The sequence below is a fragment of the Cnephaeus nilssonii genome, assembly GCF_951640355.1.
Source record: "Cnephaeus nilssonii genome assembly, chromosome: 3".
Taxonomy (NCBI): Eukaryota; Metazoa; Chordata; class Mammalia; order Chiroptera; family Vespertilionidae; genus Cnephaeus; species Cnephaeus nilssonii.
In genome coordinates, this window is record NC_137074.1 from 1,580,962 (window position 1) to 1,606,529 (window position 25,568).

Sequence of the window (25,568 nt, forward strand, 5' to 3'; positions counted from 1 at the left end):
AGCTCCCTGGGCAGGTGCCCTGACTGGGAATCAAACCGTGACCTCCTGGTTCAGAAGTCCTCCTTAACCACTGAGCCACGCCAGCCGGACTCACTCTTGCATTTTAAAATACATTTGGGGATATTTTCATTTGGATGTGACTTTTGTTACCAAAAACAGTGTGTGCATCTATAAAAACTCTAGCTGTCCAACAAAGTGTGTGAGTGTGTGTGTGTGTGTGTGTGTGTGTGGAGGGCAATATACTTAAACCCTTTCAGATGAAATGTTTGTGGGTCCGGGGCCCACTGCCCCACATGTAAAGATGCAGCCTACTCCACCTAGTTTGCCAGAACAGCTTTGGACAACAGGAAATGGAATTTTAATAAAAACCGTAAGTCAGCGCCGCTGGGAAATCTCTTAATGAGTATGACTCGGTCATCGCACCGGGAATGTCCATCCGTTTTGATTTCCGGTCTTCTCGGGGGTATTTTTCCATCCACAACATCGACACCGTTCAAACAAAGCACTGGCATCGGCAGGATCCATCCAAAGAGCCACCGAATGGCGGAGGGGAGCCCCGTTTCCCGCGGGATTTACCGAAAACCTGCGGACCTCGCCCGGGGCCGCGGACGTCCGGTCGCCGCGTCCGCTACCAACACCCGTTCCCGCGCTGGGCCGTCAGTGCGCGGCGATCGCCCACTCACTCCTCTTCGTTTATCTTTCTCATTGTGCTCTCTTCATCATCACAAGGTTCTTAGCCGGCTGAGCGGCGGACCCAGTGACCACTGATCAGGTCGGCGGTCCCCGGGTCCCCCCACACTCTCTCCCGCCCGCTCGCCCCGCCGCCGGGCCGCCCCGAAAACGACCAGGACCCACCCGGCCTGGCCGCAGCACCCCCTTCCGGCCTCCCCACTCCACGAGGCGCCCCGAGGTCGCTGTCGGGCCGAGCCCGCGAGCAGGGCGGGGCCCGCGGGGAGGGGGCCGACTCCCGGACGGCGAGGCCTGCGCAGGCGCAGTGGCAACGCGTCGCCCCGCTGAGAACCCAGGGCGCCCGGGAGGCGCGGCTCTCGGGGGGGGGGGGGGGGGCGGGGACCTCGAGTGGGCAGTCACTGCCGGGAAAGGGGGGCGCGAGGAGGAGCGGGAAGGCTAACACTCCCCAGGCGCGCCACCCACGCCGCGGGCACCAACCCTCGCGGAGGGAGCGCGGCGCGTGCGCGGAGGGAGGTGGGAAGCGCGTGCACGGAGGGCGGCGGGCGGAGTGTTCGGGGCGGGAGGCGCGTGCGCGAGGGAAGTGGGCGGAGTGGGCGGGGCGGGAGGCGCGTGCGCGGAGGGCGGCGCGTGCGCGGAGAGCTGGGGGCGGGGCTAGGGGCGGGGTCGTGGGAGGGGAGGGCGGGGCGAGCGCTGGGGCCGGGCCGCGGCCCGGAGCTGATATCCTCGGGCGGCCCCGCGCAGCTAGCAGTGAAGGCGGCTCAGCGGGCGGGCCGCGGAGGATGTTCGCCCTCCTGGGAGTGACCACCGTGGTTCTGGTCGCCGGGGCGCCGTGGGTGTCGCCCGCAGCGGCAGGTGAGAGACGGGGATCCCGGCGCCGGGCGCCACGGCCCCGGGAGGAGGGTGGCCCGGCACGGGCGTTCGGGGGGACCTCGGTCACCCGTGGCCACGGCGCTCGTGGGGCTGGAAACTCGAACGGGAGGACGTGGGGTTGGAGCTCCGTCCAGCCGCGGGCTCGGCGGCCCGCGCCGGGTCCCGGTGCCCCCGCCCCCCGCCCCCGGCCCCGCCCATCCCGCGGCGCTGGGTGCCGAGAGCCTCCGGCCGAGCTCGCTTTCTGTTTGGAAGCCGGCAGCCCGGCCGGCCGAAGCCCGTCTCCTCCGCTCGGGGAGCAGCTCGTCCGCGCGGGACGGCGGTGAGGGTCGCGGGTGGGGGTCGCGGGGACTTCCGTGCCCCCGGGTGCGTCTAATTGAAAGTAGCCCCAGAGGAACGTGCACCGCCGAACCCCCCCCCCTGCAGCCCCTGCCCCTGCCCCTGCCCCTGCCCCTGCCCCTGCCCTGGCTGCCGGGGCGGGGATGGCCTGTTGGGGCAGGAACCCAGGGGTGCGGGAGGCTGAACTGTTGGCTTAGAAAACTGCGCCCCAATGTGGTCCATGGCGCCCTCTTTCTCAAACTCTGCCGCAGACACGGTGCCCAGGATAGCGTGTGGGTGGTGAGGGCCTTGGTGCAATCCGTGGTCATTTCTTTGATGCCTTTGGTTCATGAACATTGGCATTAAACTAGTGTTTGCTTTAATATAGGAATTTTCCCCAGAGTGTTCACGTAAAGTTGACATTCCAGGAGGATGTGCATTAAGATCTGTAGTTGAAAAATTAAAAAATATTTTTTAAAAAGATCCTAATTTTAATTTGGATTAGCGGAGAGCTGCTAAAAGTAAGTTTTTTTATATTTTTATATATATTTTATTGACCTCAGACAGGAAGGGAGAGGGAGAGACAGAAACATCAATGATGAGAGAATCACTGATCAGCTGCCTCCCGCACGCCCCCCACTGGGGATGGAGCCCGCAACCCAGCCTGTGCCCTTGACCAGAATGGAACCCGGTACCCTTCAGTCCGGATGCTCTATTCACTGAGCCAGGCCGGCCAGGGCTAAAAGTAAGTTTTCTACACAGCTGGCATGTACTGAGCCCTTAACTGCACACCAGGCACTCCAGGTATTTTAACGGTAGGAACTCCTTTAACCTTCAGAATGTCCCGAGGCACCGCCATCCTCATGGCTGTGTGCTGCTGAGCCAGGAAAGACCTGGAGAGGCTGAGTCACTGCCTAAGGCGGTGGCAGCTGGGAATCGGGCACAGAGGCCGCCTTTCATTAACCTACTTTTTTCTCTGAAGGAATAGTAACGTTCAAAACTAAATGAGCCGAAACCGATGTGGCTCACTGGATAGAGCGTCGGCCTGCGGACTGAAAGGTCCCAGGTTCGATTCCGGTCAAGGGCATGTACCTTGGTTGCGGGCACATCCCCAGTGGGGGGTGTGCAAGAGGCAGCTGATCGATGTTTCTCTCTCATCGATGTTTCTAACTCTCTATCCCTCTCTCTTCCTCTCTGTGAAAAATCAATAAAATATATTTTTTAAAAAACTAAAGGAAACGTTAACCCTAACTTGAGATCATCGTGTTGCTCTGCCTTTCAAGTACTCACACTTTTAAACCTACTGAGTGCAATCCCGGGACCCTCACCTCAGACAAGGATCCGAGCTGAGGGAGGGACACTCTTTTTGTATGGACGTATGTGCTGGGATTCATGTCACTTTAAAAACTGGTAAACATGTGTCCGGTGGTCGGTGTGAATGGGAAAGGTGGGGGGCAGCCAGTTGTATAAATAGAAGTTTGGATTAAGTGCCCGTGTATATAATTTACATGCTAAAGGGGTGAATAAACTATTGTCAAAAGGATGTTGCTAATAGTGATAGAACGAAATCTGTGAAAGCTAAAATCCTGTTTGATGAATCTGCCTCCCAGTCTGTCCATCGTCCTGCCGATCTCGCCCAGGCCCAGCGGCCTCGCCCTCAGGCTCTCCCTCCTCCGGCAGAAGGGCCGCGTCCCTGAGGAGCCCCTGGTCACACCGTCAGAGCCCCTCCGCCTGTCCAGGCCCAGGACCGTAGCCGCAGGATGTTCTAGAGTGGACACCACAGATGCCACCAGACCCTTTGTCGACCCCCGTAAACCCAGCCTCTGCCTTTAGATGCCTGGAACCGATAAAACTCCAACCAGTGGGGTGGGAATTGAGTTTAGAGGAGGGACAGGGGAAGAATTCTGCTCAGGGATGAAATCTCAGAGGATATGAGTGTGAAATGGGAAATAAGGGTGGGACACTCACCGAGCACCTCCGAACATTTTTTAAAAAGTCAGAAAAGGTTTTCTCCAGTGGCCCCCTCCCCCACTTTTGACTCCGAACCGTATCTCCAGCGGAGAAGTAGCAGCAGCCGTCCAGGTACAGAACGGGCTCTGCCCCGGGCCCAGCCCCTGCTGCTGCAGAATCTACAAGGAGGTGGCAGGCTTGCAGAAGTAAAACTAGAAATGTGGTAGGAACCAGAAATAAATCTGAAATCGGCCAGTCGCAGTCTGTGACTCACAGTGAAAAACCAGGCCCTTGTGCATTGAAGCTCGTGCGCCCAGCATGGTGTTGAGCGTGCTGAGGGATCCTCTGAGGGATGCCCGGGGTGTGTGTAGGCCTGCCCCACCCTCGGGGCCTGCATCAGGTTGGAGATCTGTGTTTTACACAAAGAAGCCTTTAAAGACTGTGTTCACCGGGTGTGAGAGCCTGCCAGCCGACAGGCACCGGGCTGCGTGACTTCTCGCCGATCCGGGTGGAATGGGCACCGCGGGGCCCCCCTCCCCTGGTCCGCGGGAGCTGCCCGGTGGAGGAAGGTCGTCCGGAAGGGCGCAGACGGGAGCTGGGTCTTGGAGGACTGGTGGTCAGAGAAGAGAGATGCGGTTGCCGTTGCCAGAAAGGGGAGAATGGGGCGAGGGCACGCAGCGGTGGGAGATGAAAGAGTGGGCCTCTGCGGAGGTCCTTGAGGGCCCCAGGAGGGCCCCCCTGATTTCTCGGGTGCCTGAGGGCGTGGCCGCGCAGACCTGGCCTCTGCATGTCGTGCAGGGATGTCTCCCTTCTGTGAAAGCACAGCTGCTCCGTGCTCTGTCGGCCTGGAACTGAGACTGGGAAACCGCTTGAGGCTGTTAAACAGTGAGCCCTGTCTCCTTCGCATCACGTGGCTTCCCGGCCAAACACAAACTCGCTTTTATACAGAGAATATTCTTTCAATGAAAAGACAAGCCTAGCCCGGCTGGCGTGGCTCAGGGGTTTAATGTCGGCCTATGAACCAGGAGGTCACGTTTCAGTCCCTGGTCCGGGCACATGCCCAGTGGGGGGCGTCCAGGAGGCAGCCGATCAGTGATTCTCTCTCATCACTGATGTTTCTATCTCTCCCTCTCCTTTCCTCTCTGAGATCAGCACAAATATTATTTTTAAAAAGACAAAGCCTACTTTTCCCCCTTTGTGTTTCCACCTTCATTGGGTTATACCAATAGTTGACATACAACGCTTTTTATAGGTTACAGAAACGCAATCTTTCCCAGCCCTCAGATGCAGAGGGATAACTAGCTAACGGCCTCCCTGTGCTGGGAGCAATCCGTGGGCGTTCTTAGATTTTCATACACTTACCTCTGTTACATGTAAATGTTTCATCAGCGACGTGGAGGGAAGAGGAGCATCTTAACTGCCTGCAGCGTATCTGTAACTCTTCTTTCTTGTTCCCTGTGTAGGGGGAACAAGACTAAAACCTCCCCAAAATGTGGAAGTCGACATCCTCGATGACACCTTCACCCTGCGGTGGGACCGGAGCGGGGAGTCTGCGGGGGACGTGGCTGTGTCGGCGGATTACCAAATGTACGTGCCCCCCGCTGGTGGCCAGAGCATCTGAAGATATTTATAGTTTTAATGCCAACATTTCTTTTCCGATTTTTGGAACACTTGGGGCTTTCCCCCAGTTTTCAGAGAAATGTTATGTCTGCGTAATATTTAGAGCTTCGTTTCGGCAAACAGACATGGTCGGGTTTCTCTTTGGGCTTTGCCGCCAGAGGGCCGTGGGGGTGGCGATGGCGGCAGCTCCCGGTCCTGGAAATCAGCCTGCGCTGGAGCATCGCGGTCGCTGGAGGGGCAGGGGCGGCTGCGAGGCCGTCCCCGTGGAACAGGACACGGCCTCCCGGCCAGCGCTTCCTGTCGCCTCCATCTCGCTCGGCGTGTTCGAGTTAGATGCCCGTCATAAGCAGCTCCGTGTGTCTGGAGGGTCAGTGTCTCCTCCCCGGGGCTGACCTCCTGCTTCCTAATCGCCGAGAGGGTGGGCGGCGGAGCGGCAGCAGAGAGGGTTCCAGAAGGAAGCGGAGCTCGGGACAGTGCGTGGCGCCGGGCGGCGGGCCTGTGTGCTGACCCCCTGTGCGAGAAGGAGCAGGTGATGGCGGCGAAGGAGCAGGCGCAGGGCGTCGGGGACCGGAACCCCACCCCGCACCCTGCACCCCGCACCCCGGCCACGCACTCTTGTTCTCCAGTGGGTGGTCGATAAAAATGGGAGATGGGTAATCTCACAGCTTTGGTAATTTTTTTAACTTGATTTTTAGAGAGAGGGAGGGGGAGAGAGAGAGAAACATTGGTGTGAGAGCGAAACATTGATGGCTGCCTCCTGCGGAGGAGTCTCGGCACATTTATGGGGGAGTGAGGCGTCATTAACCAGCTCGAGTCTAGAGCTCAGGCAGGTCAAGGGAGAGGTGACTGGCCAGGAAGGATGTGTTGTTTTTGGTAATTTTTTAAAAATGTGCCTTTATTGATTTTTAGAGAGAGAGGAGAGGAGAGGAGAGAGAGATAGAAACATCAATGATGAAAGAGAAACATCATCAATCGGCTGCCTCCTGCACGCTCCCTACCAGGGACTGAGCCCACGACCCAGGCATGTGCCCTGACCGGAAATCGAACCATGACCTCCTGGTTCATGGGTCGAGCTGTACCGGCTGGACTATTTCTGGTAATTTTTTTAAATGTTTCCTTTTTTAAAAATAAGGTAGACTTGAAATTGGGTCGGCACCAAAATAACTTGGATACCATTCCTAGTTTCTGTTGTCATAAAGCATCTTTAAAATGAAGTCTATAATGTTGTCCCCCAAAATCAGCTAATGCTGGGACTGTGAACTGAGCTGCACAAAGCCCGCCTCAGACCAGTGTCCCGGGCGGGCAGGGCCGCTGGGCCGGAGTCGGATCCCACCTCTCGCTGCCTCCACTCCTCGCCCTGTCGCAGCACGGCCTTCGCGTGAGGCGCTGGTGACCACGGCTTCCTCCTGCGTCGGAAGAATCTAACGTTCGTCCCGGGGGCTTTGGGCTGACTGAATCCACTCTGCGGGCTCTATTAGTGACAGTTCCTGTGAGTCCCTTGTTTCTGGTGATGGGACGGCAGGAAGGCGGGATCAGCAGGCAGAGGGGGTCTCGTATTGAGGGCAGAGGAGGCTCTCAAACTGTACGGACTCCGAGGTCTCTCTTAGGGCCGGTGGCTGTTCACGGGAGCAGACGGCGGGCCCCTCAGCTGCAGCCCCAGGTTCCCCGTAGGAGAGAAGGTCCAGGAGGAAAGTGTTCGGCCAGCGGCACGGCTGCTGCCAGCTCAGCCCACTTCTGCCTGTGGGTCATTGTCTCTGCTTCCCCACAAAATACAGAACCGTGTATGTGAGTCACTCCGTCAGACCCGCCTTTCTGACTCAGAACCTGCTGTCTGCGTTGAGAAGGTGGAAGGGGCACTAACATGTTAGCAGGACAGAAACTGGAGTAGAAGTCGCCATGAGCCAGCTGCACGCGGCGTGCACAGACCGCCCGGCACGCTCCCGTGTTCAGACAGTCGCTCACGCGTTCTCTTGCCTTTTCGTTTTGAAGACCCGGGACGGTGGATAATTGGACAAAACTGCCTGGGTGTCAGCATGTGACGAGTGCCGCGTGCGACTTTTCTTCCCTCAACACGCATGTTTATGAGGAAATTAAACTGCGAGTAAGAGCAGAAGAAGGAAACCATACTTCTCCATGGCGTGAGCTTGACCCATTCATCCCATTTCAGCAAGGTGAGAACAGCTGCTGGGATTGCAGTGTAGGTCTGTTCACGTGACCATGCCTGCACTTCCCACACCCGCTCATTTGCATGATGAACGAGCTCCATCTTTTTTTTATGCATATTCTAAAGGCCCGGTGCACGAAATTCGTGCAAGGGGCTCGGCCCTCACAGCCCCAGTTTCACCTGGAAGGTCGTCCGGAGGGTCTTTCTGCTGTTTGGTCTAATTAGCATATCAGCTCTTTATTCTATAGGATATTTTTCTTGATTTCAGAGAGGAAGGGAGAGATAGCAACATCAATGATGAGAGACTATCATTGATCGGCTGCCTCCTGCACGCCCCCTACTGGGGATCAAGCCCGCAACCCGGGCATCGTGCCCACAACCTGAGCATGTGCCCTGACCAGGAATCGAACCATGATCTCCTGGTCCATGGGTCGATGCTCAACCCCTGTGCCATCCCGGCTGGGCCCAAATATAAATCAGATCATGGCATTCCTCCAATCTCGGCCCTCAGATTCCTTACCGCCGGGCCACGAGTGACCTCTGTGACCTCATTGTCCACCACCCGGCCATTCCAGCCCCTCCTGTCTCTCGAGCACGGGAGCCCCTGCCCACCTTCGGGCCTAGGCCCGGGTGCCCGCTGGAACACACTTTCTCCCCAGCTGTGTGCACGGCTGCTCCCCGATTCGGTCACGTCTCAGAGGCTCCCTGACTAACTCGCCTGACGTCCCTCGCTCATCCTCTGTCCCTGTGTGATCTTCATGTTTCCTTACAGCACGCCTGTCACACGCATGTGTCTCCGGGGGTTCCGCCTGCCCCGGGCAGTGGGCTCACGGGGACTGTTTCACGCTGGGAGGCTCGGGCTGAGCACCGAGGCGTGTGGGTGCGTGGTGTCGCGGTCATGAAGCTCACAGTAAGAGTCCTGATCTTACAGCTCGGATCGGCCCTCCGAAGGTTCGCCTAGAAGCCGAAGACAAGGCCATAGCGGTGAGCATCTCGCCGCCCGGAGCCGAGGACAGCATCATGTGGCACCTGGACCGCGGGAACTTCGCGTACAGCGTGGTCATCTGGAGCAACGCGTCCGGGGCGCCGGTGAGCGCGCCTGCCCTGTGGCCGGGGACACGGGCCCGCTCACCCTAACGCTTGGCTCTGCTCTTCTGTGACAGACAAGGAACGAAACTCTTCACTCCAGATACCCCAGAATCAAGATTCACAAGCTCGTGCCAGAGACCACCTACTGTGTGACCGTGAAGGCGCGCCTGCTCCTGCAGCGGAACCCCGCCGAGTTCAGCCCCGTGCACTGCGTGAGCACCACAGGTGAGCCGCGGGCCAGCGGGCGCACAGTGTGGCCGGCGGGCATCGTGCCCGTTAGGTGCTGACCTTCGTGGGGTGGTTTAGTGGAGAGTTAAACAAAAGCATGTACATGAGCCACAGACGTGGCTCAGAACCCACAAAAGGGGTGGCAGTTGCTGGAAGAACAGCCTTGCAAAGCTGCCTTCCAGGCGGAGCGTTAACATGGAAACATCCCGGGAGGTTTATTTCATCAGAGACATCCTGCCAACAAGTCAGGTCAAGGGTAGGAGCTTAGGTTTGTTTGTTTTAATTATAAATGTAGTATACTTTGTGGGGGGTTTGTTTGTTTGTTTTTTAAAGATTTTAGTTTGTTGTTTTTTTAATATTTTTTATTGTTTTCAAAAAGGAAAGGAGAGGGAGAGATAAATAGAAACATCAGTGATAAGAGAGCAGCATGGATCGGCTGCCTCCTGCACACCCCCTACTGGGGATCGAGTTCGCAACCCTGGCATGTGCCCTGACCAGGAATCCAACCGTGACCTCCTGGTTCATAGGTCGATGCTCAACCACTGAGCCACACCGGCCAGGCTGTGCTTTGTTATTTAAGTCAAACCACAGGGCAGGGTGTGAAGTGATGGTTTCCTCTCCTGCCTCCCTCCCCGTTTCCATTGGTCAGAGAGCAGGTAGCTGGGCTCCTGTCAGCATGTACGGACTTGCAGTGGTTCTGTTTTTGTTTGTTTTGATCTTTATAGTTCAGATTATTACAGATGTCCCTCTTTTTTCCCCCATAGCTCCCCTCCACCCGGTTCCCACCCCACGCTAAGCCCTCACCACCTCACTGTCCTCATCCATAGGTGTAAGCTCTTTGTCCAGTCTCTTCCCGCACCCCCCACACCCTCTTCCCCCCGAGAATTGAAAGTCCTCTCCCTTTCCGTGCCCCTGATTCTATTACACTCACCAGTTTCTTCTGTTCATCAGATTTTTTTATTCATTTGATTTTTAGATTCACTTGTTGATAGATATGTATTTTTTTTGTCACTGTTGTTCATATTTTTTATCTTTACCTTTTTCTTCTTCTTCCTCTTCTTAAAGAATACCCTTCAGCATTTCACATAATCCTGGTTTAGTGATGATGAACTCCTTTAGCTTTTTCTTGTCTGCGAAGCTCTTTATCTGACTTTCAATTCTGAATGATAGCTTTGCTGGGTAGAGTAATCTTGGTTGTAGGTTCTTGCTGTTCATCACTTTGAATATTTCTTGCCACTCCCTTCTGGCCTGTATAGTTTCTGTTGAGAAATCAGCTGACAATCATATGGGTGCTCCCTTGTAGGTAACTAACTGTTTTTCTCTTGCTGCTTGTAAGATTCTCTCTTTGTCTTTAGTCCTTGGCATTTTAATTATGATGTGTCTTGGTGTGGTCCTCTTTGGATTCCTCTTGTTTGGGGTTCTCTGTGCTTCCTGGACTTGTAAGTCTATTTCTTTCACCAGGTGGGGGAAGTTTTCTGTCATTATTTCTTCAAATAGGTTTTCAATATCTTGCTCTCTCTCTTCTTCTGGCACCCCAAAAATTCGGATGTTGGTACGCTTGAAGTTGTCCCAGAGGCTCCTTACACTATCTTCATATTTTTGGATTCTTTTTTCTTTTTGCTCATCTGGTTGGGTGTTTTTTGCTTCCTCGTATTTCAAATCTTTGACTTGATTCTTGGGATCCTCTAGTCTGCTGTTGGATCTCTGTATATTATTCTTTTTATTTTTTTTAATATATTTTATTGATTTTTTTATAGAGAGGAAGGGAGAGGGAAAGGGATAGAGAGCTAGAAACATCGATGAGAGAGAAACATTGGTCAGCTGCCTCCTGCATACCTCCTTCTGGGGATGTGCCTGCAACCAAGGTACATGCCCTTGACCGGAATCGAACCTGGGACCTTTCAGTCTGCAGGCCGACGCTCTATCCACTGAGCCAAACCGGTTAGGGCTATTATTCTTTATTTCAGTCAGTGTATGCTTAATTTCTGACTGGTCCTTTTCCATTTTTTTGGCATTCTCACTCAGATCCTTGAAGGTCTCACTAAGTTCCTTGGAGGTTTCTAGAAGATTCTTGAGTAACCTTATAACCGTGGTTTTGAACTCTATATCCAGTAGTTTGCTTTCCTCCATTTCTTTCATTTGTGACGTGTTTCTTTGTCTCCGCATTTTGGCTGCTTCCCTGTGTTTGTTTCTATGTACTGGGTAGCTGCTAAGTCTCCCTGAGTTGGTAGAGTGGCCTTGTGTGCTAGGTGTCCTGTAGGGCCCAGTGGCTCAGCCTCCCCAGTCACCTGAGATGGACACTCTTGGTGCACCCCTTTGTGGGCTGTGTGCACAGTCTTGTTGTAGTTGAGCCTTGATTGCTGTTGGTATCACTTGGAGGAATTGACCTCCAGACCAATTGGCTGTGAGGACCAGCTGGGACTACAGTGGAAGAGCTATAGGAGACACCCGTATGGGGCAGGACTTGCTTCAGTGGGGCTTTGGTGCTTACTGAGTCTGCCCCCTGAGTGTGTCTCTTACGGATCTGAAGAGTTGTAATCTGGTGTGGTCTCACTCTGACCACTGGGTACACTGGCTCTTGGATCTCCAAGGAGGTGCAAGGTCAGCCACTGTCTGGGGCCGCCCAGCAGGAGCTACAGAGAGATCTGCAGATTCCTCCTCTTTGTATGGGGTTTGGAGGTGCCCAGACGAGGCCCAGCTGTGAAGCAAGGCAGGCTGCTGCTGGTGCCGGCCTTGGGCCCTATATTGATAGCTTTGGGGCTCCCTGACCCAGCTGCAGCTTGTTTGACAGGTTTTAGGCTGAGAAAGGACAGGCCATTCCTATGCAAAAGCCTCTGTGCACAGCTTGGGCGGGGTCTCAGGGAATCACAGGGCGGAGCAAACAGCTGCGAGCACCTCCGTCTGGGAGAAAACGGCCCCCACGTTCCTGCCCCGATGCCAGACAGTCCAGTTTCTCCCCGAATGTGCCTGGGTCCCCCAGGGTGTCGCCCGGAACTAGAGTTCAGAGCAAGCGGGAGCTTGTATCTCCCTCCCGATTAAAAAAGCGGCACTCCGGGTGCCAGCCCGTTCCGCACCTCCGCGCCTCCTGCCAGTCTCATGCGCTTTCTTCACCTCTAGTTGTAGAACTTCCTCTCGGCCAGCTTTCCCGCGGTCCTGGGTGATCGCTGTTCTGTCTTTTAGTTGTAATTTTGATGCGGTTGTAGGAGGCAGCAAGTACAGTGTCTACCTAAGCCGCCATCTTGGTTCTCTGTCGGTTCTGTTTGGTTTTAAATTTTAAAGAAGGCCCTGCTACGTACATGTGACGGCCGCTTGTCCCAGCCGGCACGTTGAGGCTCTCCTTGTATGTCAGCTGGCACACAGGACCTCCCCGTCCTCTTACGTGGCGGCAGAGCCGTGCCCGCGTGGCCCGCAGCATGACCACGGAACACGCGGTGACAGAGCCCTCCCCTGCCCGCTGAGAGCGAGCGTTCGCGCCACGTGGGTTTCGCTCGAGCAGACGTGTTCTGTGTTCTGTGTCTTCCAGTGGAAAATGAGCTGCCTGCTCCCGAAAATGTGCAGGTCGTTCTGGAAAACCAGGCCTATGTCCTCAAGTGGGATTACACACGGGACAACGTGACGTTTCAAGCCCAGTGGCTCAAGTAAGTTCCGTCCCGCACGCCCCCTCCCACCTGCTGTTCGTGCTCCCGCGGCCCCCCCCAGGCTGGCCGCCCCCCCCCCCCCCCCCCCCGCTGGCCGGTCCCTGGATCGTGTTGTTGGTCGCGTTGTTGGAGACGGGGCATCTCATGCCAGCGCTGGCTCTGCCTGCGGCTGCTGCTGGCCTCTCTGGGCCTCAGTGTCTTCATCTGTTGTAAGATGCGTGTGATCTGTAACATGGATGGTGTAAGATGTGTGTGATCTGTAACATGGTAGTTGTAAGATGTGTGTGTTCTGTAACATGGACGGTGTAAGATGTGTGTGATCTGTAACATGGATGATGTAAGGTGTGTGTGTTCTGTAACATGGACGATGTAAGATGTGTGTGTTCTGTAACATGGATGATGTAAGATGTGTGTGTTCTGTAACATGGATGATGATGTAAGATGGATGTGATCTGTAACATGGATGGTGTAAGGTGTGTGTGTTCTATAACATGGTGTAAGATGTGTGTGTTCTGTAACATAGATGGTGTAAGATGCGTGTGTTCTGTAACATGGATGATGTAAGATGTGTGTGTTCTGTAACATGGATGGTGTAAGGTGCGTGTGATATGTAACATGGATGGTGTAAGATGTGTGTGTTCTGTAACATGGACGGTGTAAGGTGCGTGTGATCTGTAACATGGACGGTGTAAGATGTGTGTGTTCTGTAACATGGATGGTGTAAGATGCGTGTGTTCTGTAACATGGATGGTGTAAGATGTGTGTGTTCTGTAACATGGACGGTGTAAGATGCGTGTGATCTGTAACATGGACGGTGTAAGATGTGTGTGTTCTGTAACATGGATGGTGTAAGATGCGTGTGTTCTGTAACATGGATGGTGTAAGATGCGTGTGATCTGTAACATGGATGGTGTAAGATGCGTGTGATCTGTAACATGGATGTTGTAAGATGTGTGTGTTCTGTAACATGGATGATGTAAGATGTGTGTGTTCTGTAACATGGATGATGATGTAAGATGGATGTGATCTGTAACATGGATGGTGTAAGGTGTGTGTGTTCTGTAACATGGACGATGTAAGATGTGTGTGTTCTGTAACATGGATGATGTAAGATTTGTGTGTTCTGTAACATGGATGATGATGTAAGATGGATGTGATCTGTAACATGGATGGTGTAAGGTGTGTGTGTTCTGTAACATGGATGATGTAAGATGTGTGTGTTCTGTAACATGGATGATGATGTAAGATGGATGTGATCTGTAACATGGACGGTGTAAGATGTGTGTGTTCTGTAACATGGATGGTGTAAGATGTGTGTGTTCTGTAACATAGATGGTGTAAGATGTGTGTGTTCTGTAACATGGATGATGTAAGATGCATGTGTTCTGTAACATGGATGGTGTAAGGTGCGTGTGATCTGTAACATGGATGGTGTAAGATGCGTGTGTTCTGTAACATGGATGGTGTAAGGTGCGTGTGATCTGTAACATGGATGTTGTAAGATGTGTGTGTTCTGTAACATGGACGGTGTAAGATGTGTGTGTTCTGTAACATGGACGGTGTAAGATGTGTGTGTTCTGTAACATGGATGGTGTAAGATGCGTGTGTTCTGTAACATGGATGGTGTAAGATGCGTGTGATCTGTAACATGGATGGTGTAAGATGCGTGTGTTCTGTAACATGGATGATGTAAGATGTGTGTGTTCTGTAACATGGATGGTGTAAGGTGCGTGTGATCTGTAACATGGATGGTGTAAGATGCGTGTGTTCTGTAACATGGATGGTGTAAGGTGCGTGTGATCTGTAACATGGATGGTGTAAGATGCGTGTGTTCTGTAACATGGATGGTGTAAGGTGCGTGTGTTCTGTAACATGGATGATGTAAGATGCGTGTGTTCTGTAACATGGATGATGTAAGATGCGTGTGTTCTGTAACATGGATGGTGTAAGGTGCGTGTGATCTGTAACATGGATGGTGTAAGATGCGTGTGTTCTGTAACATGGATGGTGTAAGATGTGTGTGATCTGTAACATGGATGGTGTAAGGTGTGTGTGTTCTGTAACATGGACGGTGTAAGATGCGTGTGATCTGTAACATGGATGGTGTAAGATGTGTGTGTTCTGTACCATGGATGGTGTAAGGTGTGTGTGTTCTGTAACATGGACGGTGTAAGATGTGTGTGTTCTGTAACATGGATGATGTAAGATGTGTGTGTTCTGTAACATGGATGATGTAAGATGTGTGTGTTCTGTAACATGGATGATGATGTAAGATGGATGTGATCTGTAACATGGATGGTGTAAGGTGTGTGTGTTCTATAACATGGTGTAAGATGTGTGTGTTCTGTAACATAGATGGTGTAAGATGCGTGTGTTCTGTAACATGGATGATGTAAGATGCGTGTGTTCTGTAACATGGATGGTGTAAGGTGCGTGTGATCTGTAACATGGATGGTGTAAGATGTGTGTGTTCTGTAACATGGATGGTGTAAGATGTGTGTGTTCTGTAACATGGATGATGTAAGATGTGTGTGTTCTGTAACATGGATGATGTAAGATGTGTGTGTTCTGTAACATGGATGATGATGTAAGATGGATGTGATCTGTAACATGGATGGTGTAAGGTGTGTGTGTTCTATAACATGGTGTAAGATGTGTGTGTTCTGTAACATAGATGGTGTAAGATGCGTGTGTTCTGTAACATGGATGATGTAAGATGTGTGTGTTCTGTAACATGGATGATGTAAGATGCGTGTGTTCTGTAACATGGATGGTGTAAGGTGCGTGTGATCTGTAACATGGATGGTGTAAGATGCGTGTGTTCTGTAACATGGATGATGTAAGATGTGTGTGTTCTGTAACATGGATGGTGTAAGATGTTTGTGTTCTGTAACATGGATGGTGTAAGATGCGTGTGATCTGTAACATGGATGGTGTAAGATATGTGTGTTCTGTAACATGGATGGTGTAAGATGCGTGTGTTCTGTAACATGGATGGTGTAAGATGCGTGTGATCTGTAACATGGATGGTGTAAGATATGTGTGTTCTGTAACATGGATGGTGTAAGATGTTTGTGTTCTGTAACATGGATGGTGTAAGATGTTTGTGTTCTGTAACATGGATGGTGTAAGATGCGTGTGTTCTGTAACATGGATGGTGTAAGATGCGTGTGATCTGTAACATGGAGTGCTGACTGTTCTCTGTCTGGCAGAGGCGTGATTCTGGTTGCGGTGTGGCCTCCCCATGGGAACGTTCTCCCTCAGAGCTCACTTCTCCACGGGGCTCGAGTGGCCTCAGTCCCGGCCCAGGGCCTTGGCCGCACCCCCCACGGCCGCTGCCCGGCGCCGCCCGGTCAGAGTGCGCACGGAGAGCTGCGGGGTCCACGCGAGTCGGCGCCCCTGGAGCCATCGCAAAGTGCAGCCGACAAGACGCCGCGCTCCCCGCTCCTGTCTTCTCCGCGTTCCCAGCAGCCCCGCGCCCCCCGGTGCTCCCCCGGGACAGGCTCTGCTCCCCGGGCGCCCACTTCCCGAGGGCACTGTTCACCGCTACAGCCCGCCCCTCACAGGGTGGCTGCCTGTTACAGGCACTCCATACAAACACTGACTAAATCAACGTGTTTGGAACTGAAAACAAACAAACTGTGTTTGTCTTAAAAGCTCCTATTTGAAAAGGTTCCCTGGAAGCGATTCAGAGAAGTGGGCGCCCGTGCAGGGCTGCGAACGCGCCCACGTGGCCCGGTGCGCCCTGCCCCGGGACCTGTCCCGGAAGGAGGTCTACTTCCGTGTCCGGGCCGCCCGCGGGAACCGCTCGTCCCCCTGGTCCGAGGAGGAGAAGTTTGATGCTGGAAGACGAGGTAAGCAGTCGCCTTTACTCTGGATCCCAATTCTTCAGCCTGGAGGTCCTTTGATCTCCTCTAATCTGAGTTAACGCCGGGCCTTACCCCTCCCAGCGGTCATCCCCCCTCCGGTCGTGGCCTTGAAGCCCCTGGACAGCCACTCGCTCCAGGTCGCCATCGGCTTCCCGGACCGGACCGAGTTCCAGTTCTACGTGCTCACCTACGAAGTCAGTTTTTGGGAAAACACTTCCAATACAGAGGTAAAAAGACTACAACTTTGTAATTGAGAGTTATAATTGACTGAGTGAAAATAAAGTTTGGCTCGGCCGGCGTGGCTCAGTGATTGAGCATTGACCTATGAACCAGGAGGTCAAGGTTCAATTCCTGGTCAGAGCACATGCCCGGGTTGCGGGCTCGATCCCCAGTAGGGAGCATGCAGGAAGCGGCCAATCAGTGATTCTCTCTCATCATATCTCTCGCTCCGTCTCCCTTCCTCTCTGAAATCAATACAATTGTATTTTTTAAAAAGCTGCACGTTAAGATTATAGGGAAATTTTTAGACTTTAAGACGGTGAGCACGCTGTCCCTCCAGGGGCACGTCCGCACCGTTCCCCTCCCACCCTCCCCCGAGGCGCGTCTCCTGACCTCAGACCCCAGGAGACGTGCGGGCAGCTCGCCCCCAGGCCCGTTCCTCTCACTCCCGGAGCCAGGCGCCGGCTCCACTGCTGCTTCTGTTCGTCCCTCCTGCTTCACTGTCCGCGGCTCTAGTAACGGCCCCGATGCACAGTGAGGAGGCGCCGGCCCGGCGTGGCCAGCGGTGAGCGGAGCCCCTGAGCCGAGGTCACACCTCAGCCCGTCGGGGCGCAGGCTGGGGGGCGGGGCCGTTCTCTCATCGTTGACGTTTCTCTCACTCTGACCCTCTCTCCTTCTCTCTAAAGCCAACAAAAACATTGTTTTCAATAAAATGTAAAAGCGATCACATTGCTCTTCGGCAGCAGCATCGCTGACTCTGGCTCAGTCACCGCGTGTTGTCCCATCACGTGTCCTGAGCCTGTGTCCGCTGTGTGGGAGCCGGTCTTGGGGCGAATCTTAGAGAATTGGGGAAGGAGACATTCCCCGTCCGAGCCCGCGGGCTGAGTCCTGCCGATGGCGGCTTGTCTTTCACAGAAGACCATTGTGGAGCAGAAAACGGACTTCGCGGTCCCCGGCCTGAAGCCGCAGACGGTGTACTGCGCGGCCGCCCGGGCGCTGCTGGAGGCCGGGCCGAGGAGCCAGCGCAGCGGCCCCAGCAACACGGCGTGCGCCCGGACCGAAGCAGGTGCGCACTCCCCGCCGCGTCTCCCCGGAAAGGCAGCCTCAGCCCTGGCCAGCGCGGCTCCGTGGAGAGCGCGTCGGCCTGCGGAGCAAAGGGTTCCGGGTTCGATTCCGGTCAAGGGCATGGACCTTGGTTGCAGGCTCCTCCCCGGCCTGGGCCCTGGTCGGGGCGCATGCGGGAGGCAACCCACGGACGTCTCTCTCTCACTTTGATTTTTCTCTCCCTCTCTCCCTCTCTCTTCCACTCTCTCTAAAAATCAATGGAAACATATCCTTGGGCGAGGATTTAAAAAATAAAATAAAATAAAAATGCAACTTCATAAAAGTAACTCCGCTCACTGAGGAGCGGGCAGTGCTTCATCCCACTGCAGACGCGCGTCTGATGAGCTCAGGCTGCGCGTTGGAAAACACTGTTAATGGTCTCTTCAGCTCAGTGTTTTAATGCTCACTCCATCCCGCATCCACCCAGCTAACCTGTGGCCGCTGCCCGTTAGCTAACGACCTCACCTTCCCAGCTCCTCGGAGTTGTCCTGTGGGAGTCCGCTGGCTCCGCGGGAGCTGGGTTTCTGGGAACGGCTTGGTCTCGTCTGGTTCTCGTTTCTGGCGCTGGTCCCCGTGCGGCTCTGGTCCCCGTGCGGCTCTGGGTCAGGCTGTCCCCTCCCCTGGGTCCCGGAGGCCCTCCAGGCCCCTCTTAGGAACGCCATGGCCAACAGGCGGCGTAGGCTCAGTGCCACCAGGGGTATTTCTAAGGCTATTGCAGTAGCCTTTTATTTACTAGATTTCCTGCCCTGGCTGGTGTGGCTCAGTGGATAGAGCATCAGCCTGTGGACTGAAGCGTCCCGGGTTAGATTCCGGTCAAGGGCACAGGCCTGGGTTGCAGGCTCGATCCCCAGTAGGAGGTGTGCAGGAGGCAGCTGATCCATGGTTCTCTCTCATCATTGATGTTTCTCTCTCCCTTCCTCCCTGAAATCAAGAAAAAAAATATGTATTTTAAATAAACTTTAAAAACAGATTTCCTTCACCGGCTCTTTGCTGCGAACTCTCGGGCTCGGAGGTGTCTGTGTGCCAGACCCCGGCTGACGTCTGTGCTTGTTTCAGGAGGCGCCCCCCGAGCCTGGCTGGCGGCCGGCGTTAGCACTGCGCTCGCCGCCCTGCTCGGCCTCTGCGCTGTGGCCGCCCTCGGGAAGCTGGTCCATTACGTGTTCTTCCCGTCGGGAAAGCCGCCCTCCACCATCGACGAGGTGGGTGCCTCCTCTGTCTGCAGCTGGACTTGCCTCAAACGAACGCACGCGTCTCCCTGCGGTTAGGGGCAGTGCGGGCCCTGGGGGGTTTGCTTCCAGTGCCCGTGGGAGCGGCCGCCAGGGCTGTACCCAGCGGGGCGGGCCTCGGCCTCCCTTCCCCGGCCCGCGGGCTGCCCGGCGTCTGGTCACTGTCGCGAGTGGTTCGCAGAGCTGCCCCGGGTTCTGTGGGCGAACGCGGAACGTGAACCAGCAGCCTTGGTGGCCTTCCCGTCACTCTGAGCGGGCTGGAGCGCTGCTGTGAGGTCAGGAGTTGGCAGAAGCGCTCCCTGATGAGGGCGCACCCCCAGCCTCCGCCCGGGCGGGGTCCATGGGGGCTCCGGGCCTGACCCAGAGGACAGCGCAGCCTCCGCTTTGGGCCAGAAGGCTGCAGCTGAGGGGTGCTAGCTGATGCGTTTGCACTGCGCGCTCCGTGCCCTTGGCGTGCCCTTGGCTGTGAGGTGGGGCCGGGGATGCCTCCCGCAGAGCCGTGAGCAGAGAGGAGCCGGGAGGCCGGGCCAGCAGCCCGCGGTGTCACCCTCAGGGCCGGAGCCAAATCTTCCTACAGACTCTGCTCCTCATGGCTGCCCCTTAAAGCGCTTTCAACTCGCTGGGAACAGCTCGTCCTGGCTGAACAGCTCATCCTGGCTGAACAGCTAGTCCTCGTTGAACAGCTAGTCCTGGCTGAACAGCTAGTCCTGGCTGAACAGCTCGTCCTGGCTGAACAGCTCGTCCTGGCTGAACAGCTAGTCCTCGTTGAACAGCTAGTCCTGGCTGAACAGCTAGTCCTGGCTGAACAGCTAGTCCTGGTTGAACAGCTAGTCCTGGTTGAACAGCTAGTCCTGGCTGAACAGCTAGTCCTGGCTGAACAGCTAGTCCTGGTTGAACAGCTAGTCCTGGCTGAACAGCTAGTCCTGGCTGAACAGCTAGTCCTCGTTGAACAGCTCGTCCTGGCTGAACAGCTAGTCCTGGCTGAACAGCTAGTCCTGGCTGAACAGCTAGTCCTGGTTGAACAGCTCGTCCTGGCTGAACAGCTAGTCCTGGCTGAACAGCTAGTCCTGGCTGAACAGCTCGTCCTGGCTGAACAGCTCGTCCTGGCTGAACAGCTCGTCCTGGCTGAACAGCTAGTCCTGGTTGAACAGCTAGTCCTGGCTGAACAGCTAGTCCTGGTTGAACAGCTCGTCCTGGCTGAACAGCTAGTCCTCGTTGAACAGGGAAAATTAACTTATCATTTGTGCTGCCGGAGCTTTGCGGTGGATGTTCAGTTTTTTATTATTTCGCAGTGAAATGCCCGCAGTCCCAGGGCCCTCGCTGTCTGCCCCTCGGCCTCTGCCCGCCAGCGCCGTGCATCTGTCTTAGGTCCCGTCAGACCCTCGCCAGAGACGACACCGCGTGTGCGGGGCTCACGGACGGGTTTGTTCCGAACGTCGTGATGCACGCGACATGCTCGGCGCCGACTTCTGTGAAACTACAGCTGTGAGACCCGCAGCTGACTTCGTCCTTTAACAACCCGTTTCTCTCCTCTTCCTCTTACACCAGTGTTTCCCCGAGGAGCCGGTGAGGAACCTGTTGCTCTCCACGTCCGTGGAGCAGACGGAAAAGTGCTTCGTCATTGAGAACGTAGACACCGTCTCTGCAGACGTGACGCACGTGGATGAGGATCACAAAACATACAACTCCCAGACGAGCCAGGACTCGGGCAACTACTCCATCGAGGACGGGAGCGCCGAGAGCGGCGGCAGCCACATCGGCGAGGAGCTGGGCCCGCCGGGCGCGGGGACAGGTGCGCGCTCAGCGGGCGGGCGGTCTGCGTGACGCTGGGAGCCTGAGCCCGGCTCCTCCGGGAGCTGCCGAGAGGGTATTGCTTGTGGGAAAAGAAAAAACGCCTTCGGACCACAGGTCCTCACCGTGCAGGCACGCTCCCGATCTGTTGGCAGGTGAAGCTGCGGGAATCGGGACCCGGCTGCCCGCCCCGTCCCCGCCGGACGCCGTGAAAGAGCAGCCCCGGGGCCTGTCCGCGCCCAGTCGCCCCGACGGCGCTGCCTCTGGCGGGACCTGGGGTCCGGGGCCAGCTCGGCCAGGGAGGCCTGGTGCTGCCAGTTCCACTGCCCGGTGCCCCGGCCGTGCCTGGCCCGACGCATCCCCGTCCCCGGAGACAGCAGCCGCTTGGTCTTTCCTTGGGCGCTGACGCAGGCCCTGGGAGATGACCTCTGAGAAGCTGAGTGCCCTCCCCCGACCCCGTTCTGAAGAGTGACTTAGTCTGGAAGACGCCCGCCCCGCCCGGGTGGCTCCATGGGTTGGGCATCGTTCGTGCACGGAAAGGCCGCCGGCTCGATTCCAGGTCAGGGCACAGTGCCCAGTAGGGCCTGCCCAGCACGTGGGCCCCGGGCCTGCCTGCCTGTGTGGGGTGCGCCGGAGGGAAATCCCCGACACCCCAGGTAACACACCAGTGGGGGCAGGTCCCTAAGATGAGGCGCACGGCTTCAGGGCCTCTGTGGTCCTCAGGGGCCGGCGGCCGGGCAGCAAACAGGCCGGGTGCCTGCTCACCGGCCCTGCAGCCTCCGTGGTCAGCACAGCTGGCCGGCCTGTTTGCAGCTGATGGGGTTTCTTCTGAAAACCATGGACTCGGGAGCCCAGGAACCTGCCTCAGAATTCTAGCACGATGGGTCTCGGGGAGGCCAGACGGCATCTGGGAGTGTACGCGAGGCTTCTCAGCGCAGCCAGGACTCGCGTGTAGATTAATGTAGGCGTGAATGCGACACGGCTCCGAACGTCACACTTACACCTGCGAGTGCACACCCATCCGAGGTGGCCCAGGTCCAGAAGCACCAAGTACAGGTCCCGTTAGAAATCAGCAGCTCAGAACTTCAGCGTCTGGCTGGGCGCGGCCGCCCACACACAGCAACTTTAAAATACAATCTGGGACCTGCGCCCTTTCCCAGCTGTGCGGCGGCACGGGAGTGCCCGGGACCGGGTTTGGAGGGCGCACAGACACACCCGCCCCCACCCCAACTGCCTGGCGCGTCGTGCATTTGTTTTGTCTGCTGTCTGTCGTGCATTTGTTTTGTCTGCTGTCTGTCTGCCCTGCCAGGCCGGGCTCTGAGAGCACGCCTTCCCGGTACCCCGGGGCCCCCCGGGGGGCAGGGCCTGCACACAGGAGTGCAGGAAATGTGATCGCGTGGATGAAGTAGGACATTTGAACCCGTGCGTGCTCTGACAGCATCTGTATGTTTATTGCGTTCTGGAAGGACATACCAACATTTTTATGCAAAAATCTTTTGTACCAATAATTTCATTTGTACTTTTGCCCGAAGCCCTGTTGGTGTAAATAGTTTTTTATATAATAAAACTGGAGTCAAAGTCTGACTTGTTGTGCTTGAACTTCATAAACTTCTGTACGCCATGCCAAAACCGGTTTGGCTCAGTGGGTAGAGCGGCGTCCTGCGGACTGAAGGGTCCCAGGTTCGATTCCGGTCAGGGGCATGGACCTTGGTTGCGGGCACATCCCCAGTAGGGGGTGTGCAGGAGGCAGCTCATCGATGTTTCTCTCTCATCGATGTTTCTAACTATCCCTCTCCCTTCCTCTCTGTAGAAAATCAATAAAATTAAAAAAAAAAAAAAAAAAAAAACTTCTGTACGCTAACGGGGCTGCCCTGGGGCCTTCCCCGAGTTTTCATAAGGGAGGGGCTGGGGCCAGAGACTGGGCCTGCGATCCCCCCCCCCCCGCAGCGTCCCCGCCCCTGCCCCTCCCCCCATCCCTGCCCCCTCCCCCTCTCCCCCGCCCCGTCCCCCCCTCCCCCTCGCCCTCCCCCCCTAAGCAGCCTGGGTGCTTTCCTTCCCACCCTCGGCTCCCTTCGGGCGGGCGCGCCGCCTCAGGAGTGGGTGCAGGCGCCTGCTCTGTGCGCCGGACTCCACGGCTTTCCTCGTGCAAATACTTTTCCTACGGGATCAGCTCCTCCTACGGAGACCCCCACCCACGCGGCCCTGCCTCCTAGGCTTCTGCGTCCGACATCCCGCCGGGAGCCCCTCCATTCCAGTGTTCCCAATAAGCCGCCTCCGTTTTTCCCCAAAATGGACAGGGAAGCGAAATACTTAGTCCATCCATCTCTGATGCCCGAGAAGCGCCCCGCCCCTCAGCAGCAGCGACAATGCCAGCGGAGGCCGCGGGCCACTCCCCTTCCCCGGGTGAGGTGCTCACGCAGCACGGCTCGGCCACGGCCACACGCACACGCACACGCACACGCGGGTGTTGGCTGGGCTGCTGTTACTGAGGGCGGAAATGAGGAACGTGGATCCCACCGGAGGGCAAAGGAAAGGCGGGAAGAGGACGGGACGTGCTCGTGCGAAGGGCCTCAGGGTCCTGCCCCCCTGTGGCCGGTGCCCCTGAGCGCGACTGAAGAAGCAGTGACGGGTGAAGATGAAGAAAAGAAGCAGTTGGAGCAGATATTCCGGCTTAGAGGAGAAAGGTCTTGAGAAGGAGGTCGTGGGAAAGGGGACCTCTCCACAGCGGGTTTAATGGAACATTCCTCCCCCTGACTTCCGCCACGAGTGACTCCCGCCGCGCCCCGTCCGGAGAACGTCCCAGACCGTCGGCGAAGACGGGCTGCGGGGAGCGAACGGACAGAGGAAGAACGTTTTCCTTTCTCCCTCGTAGAACGAGGAGACTCTTCTCAGTTTTCATTACGCTTTGGTACTCCGGAGTTTTGCTCATAAAAAATGATTATGAATTTTATAGAATAAAAGTACATCATCCGCTCTGAAATCCGCCCCAAAGGCCTCCCCGCACATGGAGGTCTCGTGTCCATATGTCCGTGACCAGGCCCGGCACACGCCCTGGGAGAGAGTGTCTAGCGTTTGCCCGCAGCCCCATGGCAGCAGGCTGTCTTTTTTGTGAATCCTCACGAGGGCATTTTCCCATGGATTTTGAGAGCGTGGAAGAGAGAGGGAAAGACAGAGAGAAACATGGATGTGAAAGAGACACATCGATTGGTTGCCTCCTGCACATGCACCCTGACCTGTGCCCTTGGCCAGAATCGAACCTGGGACCCTTCGGTCCAGACGCCGACGTTCTGTCCACTGAGCCACGCTTGCCGGGCAGGACTCTCTGTTCTTAACTTTGCAGCTGACCCTTGAAGCGGTTAATAAATGTTTAAGTGGATTCGCCGCTAGAGGGAGACAGTTCCCCTGTTTAGACTCACAACCAGCTGGTATTTTAGAAATTGATTCCTAACCTGAAGAAGGCGGTGTGTGGCTGACGCTGCTGTTACATCGTTTACAGTTGCTAGATTTCGCCAATAGAAACGCTGGCTACCCAGTTACATTTGAATTAAATTTGAATTTCAGGTCAACAATAATTTTTGTAGCTGAAGTGTGTGCCAAATAGTGCATGGGACATATTTATAATAAAAATATTTTTTGTTGTAGAATGCTTTGAATATTCTGGCATTTTACTTGTGGAAAGAGGTGGTTGTGAATTTTTTAGTATGGGAGTATATCATTCCCTCTTTGAACTCTCCTAAATGATTTCTACCACATCAACACGTGCGAGTCGTGTGCCCCACCTGTAGTTTCAGATAAACAACCACCTCTAGTTTATGTCCCTTGCAATACTTGGGACGTACTTGCCGTGAAATATTATTCACTGTTTTCCTGAAATCCGCACGTGGCTGGACGTCCTGCATTTTCATTGCAGCCCTCAAGATGTTAAGCTTCAAAAGGACTATTGGGCCCTCCCAGGCCCACAGACCAATGTACATAATGCCCGACAGAGACGTACACCAGCCACATCACACACGACATGCTTCACCCACCACTGAAAACCATGGTTACAAACATTATTCAGGGAGAGTTATAGTTGTTCTTATGGAAAACAATACAATTATATATATATATAAAGAGCCAGGGTCCATAACGTCCAAAACGACTGAATGGATGACCGAACACTGGAAGTCAGTCCTGCAGTCAGTGCTAGGTTGCCGTGGCGACCCAGCACTGAATGCCGCTGCTGCAGGTGCTGAAACCCAGCACTGACTGCCGAGGGGGCTGCGGATCAGGCCCCGAGAGAGGCCCAGAGAGAGAAGCAGGGTCTGATCCGCAGCCTCCGTGGCAGCTGTTGATCAGTCCTTGCCTCTCTTTCACTCTGGGTCTCGCCAGCAGCTGCGGAGGCTGTTGATCAGCCCCGCCTCTCTGATCAGGCCTGGAGATAGGCCCGGAGATGCTGACTGGCATAGAAACCAACCAATCAGAACCCAATCTGGGTGAACTGCAGAGACAGAACCTGAGGAGGGGTTTTAAGGGCAACAGCTGTTTGGTGTAAGGTGTAAGAAAGCGGTTCGATTTTTTAACGACCGGTTTGGCAGTACAGTACACATGGCTGTCTATCTGTCCAGATACAGGGATTATGTGTTTTTGTCTGCCAAGAGCATCTCCTCCTGCTGAAAAAGGCTTTTTCCCCCCATTTAAGCAATCCTATCCTGTGTAACCTATCTATACTAATAAAAGGGTAATATGCTAATTAGACCACGTTGACTGGCCATCTTCTGGATGTCTGACTTCCTTTCAGACAAAGCCATGGTGG

The 25,568-nt window shown here is 55.2% G+C and overlaps 1 protein-coding gene across 1 annotated transcript; it reads left to right on the forward strand.

The window, feature by feature from the left end:
• Positions 1-1,382: 1,382 nt before the first annotated feature.
• Positions 1,383-22,357, forward strand: IFNAR1 (interferon alpha and beta receptor subunit 1). The gene is made up of 12 exons (XM_079766259.1): positions 1,383-1,542; positions 5,289-5,412; positions 7,435-7,616; positions 8,541-8,698; positions 8,773-8,923; positions 12,450-12,564; positions 16,222-16,418; positions 16,515-16,660; positions 17,568-17,718; positions 18,813-18,955; positions 20,531-20,774; positions 20,929-22,357. Exons 1-12 carry the CDS (start codon positions 1,470-1,472, stop codon positions 21,177-21,179), a joined length of 1,935 nt encoding a protein of 644 aa, XP_079622385.1. The 5' UTR covers positions 1,383-1,469; the 3' UTR covers positions 21,180-22,357.
• Positions 22,358-25,568: the final 3,211 nt, after the last annotated feature.

Excerpts from the sequence above, each read along its gene's own strand:
- IFNAR1 (XM_079766259.1), top strand. The coding sequence starts at position 1,470 with ATGTTCGCCCTCCTGGGAGTGACCACCGTGGTTCTGGTCGCCGGGGCG. Across the intron at positions 8,924-12,449 it reads GCACTGCGTGAGCACCACAG|TGGAAAATGAGCTGCCTGCT; the intron begins GTGAGCCGCGGG and ends TGTGTCTTCCAG. Across the intron at positions 16,661-17,567 it reads AAAACACTTCCAATACAGAG|AAGACCATTGTGGAGCAGAA; the intron begins GTAAAAAGACTA and ends TGTCTTTCACAG.